The sequence below is a fragment of the Choloepus didactylus genome, chromosome 1, assembly GCF_015220235.1.
Source record: "Choloepus didactylus isolate mChoDid1 chromosome 1, mChoDid1.pri, whole genome shotgun sequence".
Taxonomy (NCBI): domain Eukaryota; kingdom Metazoa; phylum Chordata; class Mammalia; order Pilosa; family Megalonychidae; genus Choloepus; species Choloepus didactylus.
This window is the reverse complement of record NC_051307.1, coordinates 153,172,328-153,189,269: the sequence shown is the minus strand read 5'-3', so window position 1 is coordinate 153,189,269 and position 16,942 is coordinate 153,172,328. Positions and strand designations below refer to the sequence as shown.

The 16,942-nt window shown below is 36.6% G+C and overlaps 2 protein-coding genes across 3 annotated transcripts in view; both read left to right on the top strand.

Annotated features, from left to right (window-relative positions):
* Nucleotides 1–11,243, top strand: part of PLS1 (plastin 1) — a 148,465-nt gene extending 137,222 nt beyond the window's left edge. Inside the window, exons 13-16 of the mRNA XM_037843320.1 lie at nucleotides 2,011–2,144; nucleotides 2,603–2,726; nucleotides 9,212–9,336; nucleotides 9,589–11,243. Coding sequence (XP_037699248.1) covers nucleotides 2,011–2,144; nucleotides 2,603–2,726; nucleotides 9,212–9,336; nucleotides 9,589–9,724 — 519 coding nt within the window. The 3' untranslated portion in view covers nucleotides 9,725–11,243. The remainder of the gene's footprint in view (nucleotides 1–2,010; nucleotides 2,145–2,602; nucleotides 2,727–9,211; nucleotides 9,337–9,588) is intronic.
* A 3,463-nt stretch (nucleotides 11,244–14,706) lies between these two features.
* Nucleotides 14,707–16,942, top strand: part of TRPC1 (transient receptor potential cation channel subfamily C member 1) — a 97,116-nt gene continuing 94,880 nt past the window's right edge. The window contains exon 1 of one of the 2 annotated variants that reach the window (XM_037843294.1): nucleotides 14,707–15,364. In XM_037843294.1, coding sequence (XP_037699222.1) covers nucleotides 15,193–15,364 — 172 coding nt within the window. In that variant the 5' untranslated portion in view covers nucleotides 14,707–15,192. The remainder of the gene's footprint in view (nucleotides 15,365–16,942) is intronic. The other variant, XM_037843307.1, reaches the window with a different exon arrangement.

The following is a 16,942-nucleotide window of genomic DNA, read 5'->3' as shown; positions in this document are numbered from 1 at the left end:
AGAATGGCAAGCAGTTGCTTATTATGAGCAGAATGTTCAACTAGGCTGAACCTAACTGTTTGGAAGTGGACAGAGGTCACAGTAGCACGTTATTGTGAGAATAACTAACAGTGCTGAATGGTGTGTGAATGTGGTGGAAAAGGGAAGCTTAGAGTCACATATGTCATCAGAGAAAGTTGGAGGTTAAAAGATGGGAATGTATAAAACAATGAATCTTGTGGTGGACAGTGTCCATGATTAATTGTACAAATGTTAGAAATCTCTTCCATGAGCTAGAACAAATGTATGACACTATAACTAGAAGCTAAAAATAGAGGGGTATATAGGGAAAAAATATACTTATTGCAAACTATGTAGTACAGTTAACAGTATTTTAACATTCTTTCATCAACAGTAACAAATGTACTGTTAACAGTATTTTAACATTCTTTCATCAACAGTAACAAATGTACTATACAATACTATGAGTCAGTAATGAAGGGGGGTGATTAGGGGTAGGGGAGGAACTGAGTTTTCTTTTTTGTCTTTTTTTCTGGAGTAATGAAAATGTTCTAAAAAATGGAAAAAAAATTATTTGTGGTGATGGATGCACAGCTGTATGATGGTACCGTGTGCAACTGATTGTGTACTTTGGATCTTTGGATAATTGTATGGTATGTGAACAATCTCAATAAAATTAAAAAAAAAAAGATTGTCTTGCATTATTATTTGTAACAAGCTAAACTCTGGGAATTTGTATTCTTGTTTTTAAGGAACAATATCCATTTATTTGTGCAAATTCTATTAAAGTCCCTTTCTCAACTTCCTAGAAATATTTTCCTAATCTTGGAGGAAGTGTATCTGTTTATCTCAGGTTGAACTGTTTTCTAAAGGGGCCATAACTAACTTGGAAAAGAGTATCAGAAGAAAAAGTTATACCATTTTCCTTGACTAAATGTTTACTTTATTCCAAAAAGTATTCTTAAGCACTTTTTAAGTACTGGTGATAGTGCAAAATTAGGAGAGTTTACAATTTCATTGGAGAAAGAAGCCTCAAAAAAATAAGAACTTACATATAAAAATTTATATATATAAATCCAGGTATGAGCAGTATAGTATTAGATGATTAGAGATGATTGGCCCAGGGTATACAAGACAATTTTCTAGAGAAAGGATTTAACTGGACTTAAATCACTGGAAACAAGTAGGTTGGTGGGAAAAATAATTTACTTGGTGTTCATTCATCAGATTCTTACTCTAGGCAGGGCAATGCTCTGGGTCCTGGGTTGAAGGTAGGGAAAGTATGACATAGATTTATGCATTTTATAGTTTTTGTCCTTTAAAAGGAGTTTAGCTTACACTATGCTTGGCAAAAAGAAAGTACACAACAGGCTGCATAAGTAGAAGATGATGCATAAACATTACAAAACAAGCATTATAGAAGTTCAAACGGGATAAATCTTTATGGGCTGGTACAATTAAGATTTAAGCCCTTGTTGAACAAAGTGAGTCAAAAGCTGAATTTCATATGATGAGTAGGATCTGGAAAAAAGAATATAGGGATGAAGTTAGATTCTTAATGAAAATTTCTTTCTTTTCCCCTTAATTTTGAATTTAGACAAAGCACTATTTATTACAGGAATAAGATGCAGGAAACTTAGATTTTTAGTCATAGATTTGCCACTAATAAGCTGAGTAATCTTGTACAAGTGGCACAATCAAGACTTTTATGATAGGAGGGGATCTTAAAGATGATCTAATTCAGCTCCCTGTGGACACCTGACTCCTCAAAACTTTCCAGCCAGTCGTTCCTTTATCTGTCCTCTGCTTAATCCCTCAGTGCTTTGATGTCTTCAGCTATAAAATGGGAATAATTGTTTCCTTGCTTTCACTGGGTTATTATGAACTGAAATTCTGTCATAAAAAGTTAAGATGTTATATTTATTTTGCAGGTGACTGTACTTGGCCGGTAAATTCAGGGAATTTTTTTAAATTTGATTTTATACCCAAACTTTTATTTATTACTTATAGATTGAAAACTGTAACTATGCAGTGGAACTTGGGAAGAATAAGGCCAAATTCTCTTTGGTTGGCATTGCTGGGCAGGATCTAAATGAAGGGAATTCAACACTTACGCTGGCGTTGGTATGGCAGCTGATGAGACGGTAAAGGCTAATATGTTTATAGCAACACTATCCGTTTCCTTCAACAAGTCATTTGAACTAAAATTTTAGCTATTTTTGAAAACTAATGAATACAGAAGAAATTAACAAGGCAAAAACAGATTTTTTTTAAATGATTTACTGTTGATTACATAGTTTTGTAAATTATAATTTATTTTAAAAATTGGTATATCTCTGGAAACACAATCACTTACTAATGCATCTTATGAAGTATTTTGTAAGGAGTTGTTTTAGTTTTTAAAAAATACCATATAGGATTTTTTTTCTGTTTAGCGAGCTTTGGACATTTGGAATGTAACCAAGTGTAAATACCAGATTAAAATTAGAAATATTTGTTACAGCTGAAATATTCCTTAAATATTTAGATAAATATTGATGTAAATGATATGAGAGCAAATTTCACCTCCTTCAGTCTCAAATACACATCTTTTCTTTTGCAGGTACACATTGAATGTGCTATCAGATCTTGGAGAGGGAGAAAAAGTGAATGATGAAGTTATTATTAAATGGGTCAATCAGACTCTTAAAAGTGCAAACAAAAATACTTCTATTTCCAGCTTCAAGGTAATCAAAAAATTATTTTTTAAAAGCTTTAGTAAAAAAGTTAAATTTAGGAAGAATTTTTTTTTGTCAGGAATTTGTTTAGTTTCAGAATTATATTAATGTTGTATATCTCATCAGCACACAATTTATGAGTTTAGGCAAACTAATTATTTGGCATGTGTAAACCAAAGATTCTCAGTTTGAATTCTTATATTTTTGATTGGTTGTCCTATTGAATGTAAATGAGATTAGTATTATCAGACTCTGGTAATCTAATCTTAAAAAGGAAATAGAATAAAGAGAAAAAAAAATCCTACTGTCAAATGAAAAAGGAAGATAAAAAGTCATTGTTTACATAGGACCTATAATGTTTTGTACTCCCTAGCAGCAGTTTCAGAATTGTATTGACATCATTTCCAAGGCATAACAGAGCCAGCCAAACCGATTCAAGTGGGAATTGAGAAAACTGGTAGGAAAAAAATATCTTGTCATCTGGCTTCATGTTGGTATATAACACTCACTTCTGAGTATTTGTGGATTCATAAAGCACTCAAAATGTAATCTGCACATCTATACCCACTAATTTTCATGCATTTCCATTGTGTTTTGCTTTTGCATGCAAGCTGATGTCAGCTGCAAATAAGCATGTCTGCTTGTACACATCCATTCAGTGAGCCTTGTGTGTGTGATTTTATTACATGTAGAAAAACCAGCAATCAGTTCGTATTTTCGAAAACCAGTGAAATAAAACAATCTAGTGAAAATTAAAAGTACACACAGATGAAACAATAGGTTGTCCTAAGAGATATCAATCCATCTTTGTTAACAATGTTTTAAAGCTGGAAGAAATGTCAAAAATTGATAAATTCAGTCTGCTTATCTTTAGCAAAATCTTAGGTCCAAAGTGGTTTTAAGAGGACAGCTGATTGTTAAGGCAGAGATATTGCCTGAGTACTAGGGCAAGTACTTTTTTCCTTTTACATGTTGGAAGGAAAAATGGCATTGAGTTGTTGTTATTTAAAACAAAAGTAATTTCAGTCCATGATTTGTTCCATATTTTTTAGATATAAAACAACTTAAAAATTTAAAATGGGGTGGAGGACATGTTACAAAAATTCTCATATGGGAAGTTACTCTCTAAAATTGTAATATATGAAGAATTATAAGCATACATATTAATGAAATCAAATAATAAAGTGGAAAATAATTAGAAACAAGTATTTATTGAGTTCTTACTATGTAAGTAACTTTTCTAGATAAAGAAAAAGATATAAAATATAAAAAGTTGATTTTGCCCTTGGAGTGTTCAACACTGAGTTGAAAGACAAAACTTCACATAACTTAAAAGATAGCAAATAATACTACAGAGTAAATAATGATCTAAATAAGTATAGAATTAATACTATCATGAATGAGGAGTCTGGTCATTTCCAACTGAATTGTCAATAAAGAGTGGACGGAGAAAGTTGTATTTGAGTTCAGCATAGATGGAGGAGAGATTTTGAATAGGTGAAGATCAAGAGGGGGATAATAAGCTAGGAAGGCAATAAGCTGAATAAGGTGCAGTTAGAGAAGCTTAGGAGAAATCATTTGACCACAGAGGATGTTCCTAAGGGACATAGTACTAGATAGAGACTAGAGATAAGACTGTGGAGGAATTTGGTATAAATAATGGATTTTGATTAAAGCAAGGGATGTAAGAAGGGTGATTGTTTTAGGAAAAATAATCTGAAAGTGGGGAGCAGGACGGTTGGAAGGAGAATGGTGTAAATGCAAGCAAAGTGCATAAGAAGCCAAGGACAGTGCTCAAGGTGTGGAGTTGTAAGGGACTGAATGGGGGTGGGCACTGGAAATGGTTAGAATGGAAATTGTGAGCTACTGCAAAAGAAGAATAGTTAGGACCTGATTTCTTGACTTGGGAAAGCAGAGGAGAGAGATAGGAGTCAAAACTCTTGATGATTTGAGCCTGGGTAACTGGAAATCAGATGATAACCCAAACAAAAATCGAGATGTCATGAGCTACAGCTGCTTTCTGGAAAAGGTGATGAAGTCAGTTTTAAGCTTGTTGAATTTGACATAATTTTCAGGAGATGGAGAGCTGGAGGAAATGAGACATTAAAGCTGGGAATACAAAGTTGGTGATTACTTGAACAGAGAAGTTAGTTGAAACATGGGAGTACAGGAAACCTTTAAGGGAGAGTGGCTCATAGACAAAACCAGACTTGCAAGTACTATTTTACTTAGGACTGAGGAGGCAAAAGCATTGCACAAGAACTTGGCATTTAGTAGGTTCTTGATAATAAAATTCTCAGAGTGTGCAAATAATTAAGATATGTGGCAGTGAATTCTAAAAAAGAGTTGGGGGATTTTCAACCATTGAAGGCATTATGTTTGAAAGCTAATAATAAGTGGTACTGGTAAAAACCTACTAATCATAATTAAGGCAGTGCTATACCTAGAAATTTCAGAAAAGACAAATCTACCTTTTTTAGGTGCAAAGTAATTTTCCCTAACCAAGAAGATACGGAAGTGGTATATCAGCAAATAATAATCATAATTACCATTTATTGAGTCCTTTGTGTCACTGTGCTAAACACTTTACACATTATTGTTTCTTTAAATTCTTTCAATAACTCTAAGAGCAAAAAGGTGAACTTTGTCCACCATCATACAGCTATTAAGCAGAGCACCTGGTTTTCAAACCCACGCGTGTCTAACAGGAATTTGAAAACCAGGCTTTGGAGTAGTATGGCCATGGGTTTAACTCTCGGCTCAGCCATTTTATTTGTTGTGTGACATATTGCTCATTCATGCTATAAATATTCAAAGCTTGCTCTGTGCAGGTGCTGTGCTAGGCACAGTGGCTACAAATGCCTTCAGAGAACTCACTGTTCAGGAAATGGGGCAAACAAGAAAACAGGAATCACAGTATCAGGTATCAGTGATGCATCAGTTTATGGAGTGCACAAAAAAGGCAGCTAGCTGGGTTCTGGGAGGCTAGGGAGGACTTACTGTAGGAAATGATGTTTAAGCTGAGACCTGAAGTATAAGTGGACACATAGGAATTAGCTAGGCAAAGGAAGGTGGTAAGGTAAAAGGAAAGAAGTAGTTTTGAACATGTAAATTATTAACCTCTGTAAGCCCGATCTGCAAATGAGGGTAAGAATACCTCCTTGTAGAGTTGTTGTGAAGATTAAAGGAAATATTTGTAAAGCACTTAGCCTAGTGTTTTACCATTTAGTAAGCACTCAGTAAATGTTATTGCTGAACAGGCATCTATATTTTTTCTTTAGGAAGAAAGAAAAAATTTAAATGGCTTTCGGATGCTTTTTCTGTGGTTCAACTCAAATTACTTCATATCCTTTTGAATTTTCCATGTGCTGGCCATATTTGTCAACTAAATGATTTCTAAAAATTTTAAGTTCATGCACAATTATATAATACTATAGCTGAACTGAAGTATTTCACAGAAACCTCAATAATCTGTACTAACAGCTGAGCTACATCTCTTGATGAATAAAACAGAACTTAATTCTGGCTCACCATTAAGTATCTCTGTGACCTTTGGGCAGGTTAATTTCCCCATGCCTCAGTTTTCCCACATCTAAAATGGTGATATTAATAGTTCTTATCTTCTAGGATTGTTGTCAGACTAAAATGTTAACAAGTCTAAAGAACTTACCTGTGCCTGGCACGTATTAAGAGCTCAGTAAATGGGACTTACTAGACTATTGGTACTGCCAGTACGTAAAGGGCATCATATGTGAAGGGGATCCTGTTGATTCTTTTAAGGAACTCTGGTGGCCACATTACTATTTTTCCACGTTTATTTTCAAACCTACAGGATGAGCAATGGAATGGACTATTTTAATAGTAATATGTATCAAATTAAGCAAAAGAGATGGTATAATTCATTATCTTGAAAATCAAGCCAAGCTAATACTCTTTAAGATTCCAGAAACTCTTTTTGCTCAAGGAATTCCTTTATGATTAACTTAAGGAAAGTAAAAGAGAAAATGATGATGAAAACACATTTTATACAAAACCAAGGGATTCTACTATAACCCTCGTCTCCTTTACAGAAGTTAAATGTCCATCATGTATAATGGACAAATCAGAGGTGGTGGAAGATAGGCTGATTTTTTTTTGAAACATCAAGATAAGAGTCCAATATAAATCTTCAAAACTTACATTTTTCATTCATTTCAGTAAAAGCTTTTCTCAAGGTGAACCATAAGGACATAGGTCGAAAAATCCTGTTTCCTAAAGCTAAATAAAGAAATACTTAAAATACCACAAATATGTACACAAGTAATCAAATATAGCACAAATAAGCCACTTGTCTTTTTTTAATCATTATATAAATAATATATGAAAAGTAATTCCATAGAAATTTAAAATCTATTCTAGAATGATATAAATGTTAAATTTATTTTTAGAAAGTTTAGCAGTGTGCATAAGAGTCATCTAGAAGGCTTATTAAAAATATAGATTTCCAGCCCCAATCCAAAGATAACCTGAATCCTTAACATGAGTGGGGCTAAATCTGTGCTTTTAATAAAGCACCCCAGGTGATTCTCAGGTAGGTAATCTGCACACTACACTTTGACAAAACTGGTATAAGAATTTTTGAGAAATAGAGAAGATGCTGAAAGTTAGATCCAGATTACTAGCATCAGACAGAGTTAAGGACTCTCATTATTTCTGCTTCTACCTCTCCCTCTTAGAGATCTGTTTCATAAAATGAACATTCTTGATGATAAATATAAATCTATCTCAATAAATGTGGTAGTTAGTAGACACACACACACACACACACACACACACACAAAACCAGCCTGCTAGTCTTCTTCACAAGGCTTCAGATTATTTTATCAGACATTTATTAAGAGCCTACATTTAGCTAGGAACTATTCTATATGCTTTCCCCTATGTTATCTTAATATTCTTAAGAATCCTGTGACATTCCCATTTTAGAGATTAGGATTGGGTGCTTCTGGCTTCAAGTAACAGAAACCCAGTAACAGGAATCTAGAGGTAGGGTAGACTTCAGGGTTGGATGATGAGCCAATAATTCAAGGATTTAGGTGTTTTCCCATCTCTCTGCTTTCCATCTAAAGTACCAGCTTCACCCTAAAGCTGGTTTTCCTTTTGGTAATAGGATAGCTGATGGTTATGACAGAGGTTTCTTCCTTTCTTATTCACATCCAGTTGGAGGGGTTGCTGGCTTTTCTATAGTTCTTCCTGAAGAGAAAGGGCTTTACATTAAATTAAATTAAGTCCAAATTAAATCACTGTGGCAAGGGGATGGGATTAATCTATTTGGTTTAAACCAGTGTTTCTCAACCTTTTTTTCATTATTGCTTTATGGAGCCTTTTTAGACTTTTTCCCCCAATTGCCTCCCTCCCACCATGAAATTTTAATGTCATGGATATACTGTAAGTCTGTTTATGTACTGTAAGCTTAATACATAAAAAGAGTAAGTTTATCATTCCACCCCCTACTCCCTTGGGGATGATAACACCTCCATTAAGAATGCATGGCCTAGAATAATTCAGGTTCATCCCTCTGGAGCTACAGATAGGGTCAGGTTTTCTTGAATCACATGTCCATGTGAGGGAGATAAAGCTACAGAGCAAAAATACGGGTTCTGTTAAGATGGGAGAAAGAAGAGGTGAATGGATGCTGGCTAGGCAAGCAACAGTGACCACTATTCAAGATGAAAAAGAGCAGATTTGTTCAAGTATTGGTAAGCAGTAAAATCAATTTAGACCAGAATTTCTGACTTCAACTGTAATGCTCTTTCCACTGGAACTTAGTTCTAAGTCCATTTTTAGTTTGCCTTGGAGGGAACTTCAAAAATGGAGAGAATCATGGGCATTAGAGTCAGACTGTCATGGGTTCAAATACTGGTTCTCTACTTAACTGATTGTATGAACAAGTCACTTGAGCTCTCTGAACTTCATGTTCTTCATCTCTAAAGGAGAAATTATAATTCCTTTATCACCAGGCTGTTGGGAGGATTAAACAAGCTAAAACATGTAAAGTAACAAGAACAATGCCATTGTAAATGTTAGTTCTTTTCCACTATTATTCCCTTCGCTTTCAGAAAAATAATAAATGAAGGCTTAGGAATTCATGGTCTAAGAAATACATTACTAGGATTCGCAAAAGTATTGATTTAAAATTCATTTCCTATTCTCTTTTAAAAGTTGTTTATTTTTTCCAGTATGGATACTATAGTTAGTATCCTTTGGAATTGTCACATCCAGAAACCTTATTCAGGTATGGTGACAACTCTACAATATAATCTGTATAAAGACTGAATGGAAAGAGTATTTTAATTGTGATGTGTTGTGTGCTGGTTTGCAGAAAAGCTGAATGTTAGGTACAAAGAAAAATTATAAATTGTTTTCACTTATATGAGTATGACCAGAAGAGCTTGATACTTACAAAGATTAAAGGTGAGATGTTTAAGAGTATTCATCTATTCTTTATTTTCTAGGACAAATCTATTAGTACTAGCTTACCTGTTTTAGATTTAATAGATGCCATTGCACCAAATGCAGTACGTCAAGAAATGGTCAAAAGAGAAGACCTTTCGGATGAGGACAAGCTAAACAATGCTAAGTAAGCCCTGATGGTTTATATTAGAGCATAGTGGCTTGTTGATTCTTTAAAATACTTACAGGAAAGTTACTATGTCCTTAAAATTCACATTTGAATTATAACTTGTCTGGAGAATACTATTTAAATTCTCACAAACTTACCTTCTTGTAAAGTTAATCTTATTTACCAAAATATTTCATTCTTTTTTTAAAATACAATAAGTAACAATGCAGTAGATAACAAATGCCAAGATATTTTTCTTGTCTTTTCAAGATATGCCATTTCAGTCGCTCGAAAGATCGGTGCCCGGATATACGCACTACCTGATGACCTGGTAGAAGTGAAACCAAAGATGGTTATGACGGTGTTTGCATGTTTAATGGGAAAAGGACTGAACAGAATAAAATAATGAAACATTTAATATAATTTTCTGCTACATTAAACACGTTGGATGCCTCACAGTTTACAGAATTCTGAAATGTAGTGGGTATAAAACTCAAGATAATTTGTATGCTCAAAAAATAGATATATTCATTAATTTAGTATCTTGTTCATATTAGAATTTGTCAATCTTTTGGATAACAATTAATTTACCAGATGATACTGATAACAGAGTATGTTCATTATCAAGCTGATGTTTCATGATTAAATTATTTTCTTTTCTTGAAAGTCTCATTAAAGCAAAACTAATTCATTCTTTTTCATGGTTCAAAAAAGATCAATACAAAATGTTCTTGCAAGTCCTGCTGTGAAATGTTTTGATTTTTTTGTGTGTGTTAATTTTGATTGTAAATTCAAAATCATAATCCAGTTCAATCCTTTTCTTTCTCCAAATATGCAAAATGGTTTAAACATCTGACTTTTTCTGTAAGTTTCTATATTGTCTAAAATTTTAAAGTTCTGAGTATTGTTCATTAATATTAAAATTTTTTATATATTAAAAATAACTCTTGAATAAATCCCAAAGTTCACTCTCTTGTTTAAATAGCAGGAGCTTTTTACTTAAAAGTTAAGTTTAATTGCACTGATATTTTACATATGCTAGTTTGATAATATAGCTTTAACTATGACATGCAGCATATATATGTTGGTAGGTTATTCGATAAGTGTGTATGTGTGTTTATTGTACCAGGTTTTCTTAAATGGAATGTAAAACTGGTTAATCAGCCAACCATCAAACATTTATTGTGCCCTCACTAAATGTGTAATACTTTTCAGTTTGTGAATGTCAGATACATGAAGATTTCTTTTAGAAATATTCATTTTGAATGTTCACATAGTTATCAATTGACTCCTTCCAAATATCTGTAGCACAGCTTGGGTCTATAGTAAAGCCCTACATAATTTAGAATACACCTACTGAATATTTTTACTAAGCTAATATTCAACATAGAGTATTTTCATGTTTTTTCCACAGCCTCCTTCAAACTGGTGTTTGGTGAATGCTTTTGTTACTTGGGAATAGCTAAAGCTTTAGACCTATTTTCGTCTGAATTTTTAGCAGAAGACCTATTAGAATATGGAAATCTACTTCCTCATGTTCCACTGTTAGTGCCGGTGAGCAATACTGCCGTTCAACAAAAATGCTGTCACTTGTATCTCAGTGTGAATAAGTAATCTAAATCCCCTGTCTATGATTGAGTAGAACATACATGTTGATAAGAATGAGACTGCCTATGTGTTTAGAATAGAATTTTTTAAACAAAGTCATCAACAGGGTAGGGTTTTGAAATATAATCTTCTACAAAAGATCTTTCCTTTCCCTTTGTATTTTGATGATTGTTTTCTTATATGAAGATTATAAGATATGTTCTTGCTCTTCTATGAGATTATTTAAATCCTGTTTCCCCCTTTGATTTTTTTCACCATTACATTCACTTAGTTATCTGATTTACATGAAATCTGGCACTTTAAGGTGTTCTTTTTTTCCCAAGGTATATTTAATTAAAATGCCGTGCATGTAGAAATGTCAGTGTCAGTATTTATTTCGTCTAAAGAAAATAAAACAGCCTTGAAAGTTAGTTTAGCATAAGCATATTTTCTAGAAAAGAAAAGAGAAAAACTTCTTTAACTAGTAAAACAAAAAAAGTCCTATTAAATCATTCATTCTTTGGGTATCAGGTAGTTCTTTGGTTCTTTCAGGTGAAGAATTTTAGTAGAAAACAAGACTACCTGCATGATTACTACAACTTTAGTTGGTACTAAAACAATCTGATTGAATCAATCAATTCATTAAAATAGATTCATTGTTTTTTATGATCCAAGTACAATGCCAGACACTGTGGATTCAGCCAAGAACAATATAGACAAAGTCTCCCGACCTCATGAATCTTATATATTAGTGGAGGGACACAAAGAAATAAGAATTTCAGATAGTGATTAATGCAGTCGAAGAAATAAAATAATAAGGATAATGTGTTGGAAACTGACTTGGAAAGTGTGGTGGAGATTAGTTTAGATGCTCAGGAAAGGTGTAAGGATGTGATATTTGGACAAAAGTCTAAAGGAGGAGGAGCTAGGTGATGCATGTTCAGCAGAGGGAACAAGAACAAAGGCCTGGAGGCAGGAAGATCCTTTGGGCATTTTAGGAAAAGAAACAGGCAAATGTAGCCAAAGAATAGTGAGAATAGAGAAGAGAGATTGAACATGTAGATAAGAGTCTGTTCTCATTGGAGGACTAGATCTGAATCTGGATTTTTTTCACTGACTAGCTTTGGGACTGCTCTTATCTTCTGTACATGCAGTTTAGGTGAGATGCTTTGGATAATGTGATGTTCTTAAACTTTGCATGTCATTGTTCATCACAACTCTACCATTGGTCTCCATATCATAGATGCAGAGTCCACACAGAGTGATTACTGATTCTTAAATGTACAGTTCCTATAGGGTTTGTTAAAATATCCCAATATTTGCTACATAGAGTGTAAGAGAGTCAAGAGAGGATATTTTGTATCTGAGATAATCTAAAATGACTTTTGATGAAAAGGGTGCATTTACAACACTAATTTACTATGAAGGAGGAACAGCCTCCAAATACTTTTGAATGCTTCCTGGGATTATCTACTAAAGTAGGTTGGGATTCCCCTGAACATTCAAAGTTAATCCAGTCTCTTTGGGAGCCCTCTGGATAAGGAATTATCTAAACCCAGAATCTTGAAAAAGCTTCAGATTAAAGTGGCTTCCATAAAAATCGGAATTTTTACCTTCAAACACTGGAACTTGTGGATGGGTCAGGGTAAGAGTTGTTCTGCTGCTGACTTAAAGTGTTATGGGTCTACAAAAGTGTGCAAACACATGCATACAAACACAAATATGTACCACTGTATTCACTGGTCACAAATCTTATAAAGAGCAGTTTTAACATTCTACCAAATACACAAACTTGGGACTATATTGAATATAATGGAATGAGGGAGACTTATGATCTATAGATAAAAAAAAAGGCTAAAATGATTCAACAGACAATCAACTATTTTAAAGTAAACAGAAATGGAAAGGTAATCATGCTGGGTGCATAGCCTCTTCGAGAAGATCTAAGAGAACTTTGACAAGAAAGATATACTTAGGAAATTTGAGAGTAAAAGTTTGGCAAGGGTGGAACAAAGCAACCTGAAGGGAGAAGGAAGTATTCTCCTCAAATACATGACAGGAGAAAGTATATTTATGTATTGTCGTAAAGCCTAAAACCTTAAAGATTTTGGTACAGTTGGTTGTGGGATGCAATAGGAATTATTTAAGAGATGTAATTTCCAGTTTTTTTCCCTTTTTTTTTAAAAAAATTCAGTTTTATTGAGATATATTCACATACCGTACAAAATCATCCATGGTGTACAATCAACTGTTAACAGTACCACCTTATAGTTGTGCATTCATCACCCCAGTCTATTTTTGTACATTTTCCTTACACTAGAAAGAATCAGAGTAAGAATAAAAAATAAAAAAAGAACACCCAAATTACCCCCCCATCCCACCCTATTTTTCATTTGGGTTTTGTCCCCATTTTTCTACTCATCCATCCATACACTGGATAAAGGGAGTGTGATCCACAGGGTTTACACAATCACAGTGTCACCCCTTGTAAGCTACATTGTTACACAATCGTTTTCAAGAGTCAGGACTACTGGGTTGGAGTTTGGTAGATTCAGGTTATTTACTTCTAGCTATTCCAATATATTATAAAATAGAAAAAGTGTTATCTATATAGTGCATAAGAATGTCCACCAGTGACCTCTCGACTCCATTTGAAATCTCTCAGCCACTGAAACTTTATTTCGTTTCATTTTGCATCACCCTTTTGGTAAAGAAGATGTTCTCAATCCCACCATGCTGGGTCCAGAGTCATCCCTGGGAGTCATATTCTCCTTTGCAAGGGAGATTTACACCCCTGGGAGTCAGGTCCCATGTAGCGGGGAGGACAGTGAGTTCACCTGCCGAGGTGGCTTAGTTAGAGAGAGAGGGAGAGAGAGGGCCACATTTGAGTAACAAAGAGGCACTCAGCGGGAGACTCTTAGACACAATTATAAGCAGGTTTAGCTTCTCCTTGCAGCAACAAGCTTCACAGGAGCCAGCCCCAAGACAGAGGGATCAGCACATCAAGCCGTCAGTCCCCAATGTTTGTGAGAACATCAGCAACAATCCAGGTGAGCTTCCCTAACTTTTTAAGGTGCAAGACAATAACAACATTCCATAATGGTAAATATGCTTTAAATAAAAGCTTAACTAAAAAATTATTCAAGGAAATACCTCTTACTGACCTTCAATCTGCTTTTCCTAAATAATAGATGCACCTTGTAAAAACAGATTTATAAATGTGGAGATGAACAAGAAACCACTGCAAGAACTACGAAGGAGATTAGGTCTTACAAATATACTTAACCATTGGTTTCATGTCGGTACACCTAAATAATTCAAGCGAATAAATGTGTTGACATACGGAAAGTTAGGGCAATTTCAGTTCACAAACGAGTCGTTAAAAAAAATACAGTCTTTAAAAATGAGAGTAGCTAGCCCGATATAAGCGCGCACGCACAAATAACGCGCGTATTTGCAGGGGTGGGAATGGGGGAGCCCTTTTCTTCCTCAGGTAGCAATGAAAATATGAAATGCGTTTACAGATCAGCAAGGGGTTTCAACTAAACATTAAATCGTCAGAGACTCTAACATATCGCTACATCGTTAGTTGATGTGTAGCAAGAAAAGACGGGGAAATTACCTCAAAGCCGTAGCGTGTACATGGAGAGGGTGGACAGAGGCCTTTCAGCTTCTCAGAGTGGAAAACCTCAAGGCGACAGGGGCCTCGAGAGGAGCAGGGGGCGGGGCGTCTTTTGGGCCCGCCCCCGCCGGAGGCCCTGCCCCCCGTGTCGCTAGCGCGGAGCAGAGGATGACGTGAGGAGAGAGGTGAACATCTCCAGGGGCAGCTGGACTGGCGGTTCCCAGAGCCCTGGATCCCGACGTGCGCAGAAGCGTCTCTCGGAGCTCCTTTCCTGCCTATTCCTCGTCCTCCTCCTGGGCTGGGCCGCACCCGGTGCGGCCCCTGAGGCTCCTGGCACGGCCCCGCGCTCAGCTGCCGCCCTGGCGCGCGCCACTCTGTCGTCCCCAGACGGGCACGGACCGGCTCGGCCCGGACGCCGGCGACTGGGGAGGGGGCGCTGGTCCCGGGGCCGCGCATGCGCTGCCGCCAGCCTGGGGCTGTCAGTGGAGGGCGAGTGCTGGCTCCGAGGGGAGGCGACGCCCTTTGGGGCCAACGGGCCGCACTCAGAGACGGCCGTGGGAACGACTCATCCTTTTTCCAACCCTGGGGCGGGGCTGGGGTCGGGGTCGGGGCCAGTAGGGGCCCCACCCCCGTCCCCTGGCCTGCCCCCTTCATGGGCCGCGATAATGGCGGCCCTGTACCCGAGCACGGACTTATCGGGCGCCTCCTCCTCCTCCCTGCCTTCCTCTCCATCTTCCTCTTCGTCGCCGAACGAGGTGATGGCGCTGAAGGATATGCGAGAGGTGAAGGAGGAGAACACCTTGAATGAGAAGCTTTTCTTGCTGGCGTGCGACAAGGGTGAGAGCTAGGTCCCTTCCCCCGCCTCTGGACATCCTTGCCCTCCACACCCTTCATCTTCTCCCCTGCCTCAGCTTACTCTTGGCGGTCCCTCTTCCTCGCGCCGAGCGTCTTCTCTTGTCGCGCCCGCTGCCTCACCGGTGTTGCCCGGCACAGCCTCTGCCCTGCGAATGAGGAGATGTGGGCGGCAGGGTGCCGGTGTGCAGCTCGGACCGTGCAGTGGCTGCTCTGTCCTTGGTTTCCCCTCTTGAGGTCCGTGTTTAGTAGCGTCATGGAGCCGGGACACCTGGGTTCTAGCCCCGCCCCTGCCACTGACCACCTTAATGACCTGGTCAACCTCTCCAGGCTTCCTTTCTTCTGGGATCCCAGAGATTTTGTCTACTTTCTCTAGGACCTTCCAGACTGAAAATTTCATGACCTTGCTTTAAGGTTCCTCATGTTTATGGGCTCTCACTTGGTTTTTGTTTTTGTTTTTTTCTACTTTAAAACCTAACTTCTCTTATTTAGCTTTAGCTGCCCAGTACTTTGGCCAGTATGTTCAGTGGAATTGGGTATCTCTATAACCTAGGTGGAGATCGTGAAATAACTCAGGACTGAAGAAATTTTGCCTTAGTCTTCAAAACTTACTTTGAATTTACGGAACCTCTTTGGATGGCCGCGCTTTTTATGGGAGAGAAAGGGTTATTGCTCCCGAGGCTTCAGTGGGAAATGAAGGCAGTACAAAATAATGATAGGTCAGAAATATGTGAAAAATAATTACTGTGTTTTTCTCTTCTTAAAAAAAAAAAATCGAGAATTTGATGACATTTATGGCCATGTCAAAGACACTGACTTAAGCATACATTCTGGTAATGCATATAATAAAAGGAATGGGAAATTGCCCCAAGACTACTTTGATTTCTTACATGTAAAAAAGTACTGAAATTTTTCTGTTTCTGAATTTGTGTGATTTGCTATGCAGTGGCCATGCTCACTTAGGAAAATTATGTTTAAGACAATGCAAACTTCCAGGGTTATTTAGACTATGGAAAGATTAACTACAGAGAATTTTTTCTTTGTTTGTGTATCTGTGAGTGTGAGGTTTTTAGTAAATGAGGTTTTTACTGCTTTTGAAATAGGATTTTATTTACACAACTTTTTGAAAACATATTAACATATAGACAAAGTCCACCTGTGTCTATTGTTAAGCCACTTTTATGCTCCGATGTAATAGTATTAAATATTATTATTGAAAGCATTTGTTCAAGTCCACTATGGACACAACTTTGAGTAGTCTTGGAAATGTAAAGAAAACTAGAATATATGTCTGTAACCTCACAAAAATCATGGCTTGGGGATTTTGTAACATTATTTGGCATTACTGGAGTGGCTTCGCCTGAGTTCTCTTCCTTCAAAATTCTCTGAAAGGGGAAGAGGAAAGATTGTGTGTTGTACTAAAATGAGTAAGTTGTGCTGCATCAACCCTAGCTCACTCTACTATGGTTATTTTAAAGCAAAATATATGAAGAAGGGGTATTTGATGTTCCTGTCAAACTGAGAGCAGAGCAGTGTCATAAAGGAATATGATTGTAGAGTACT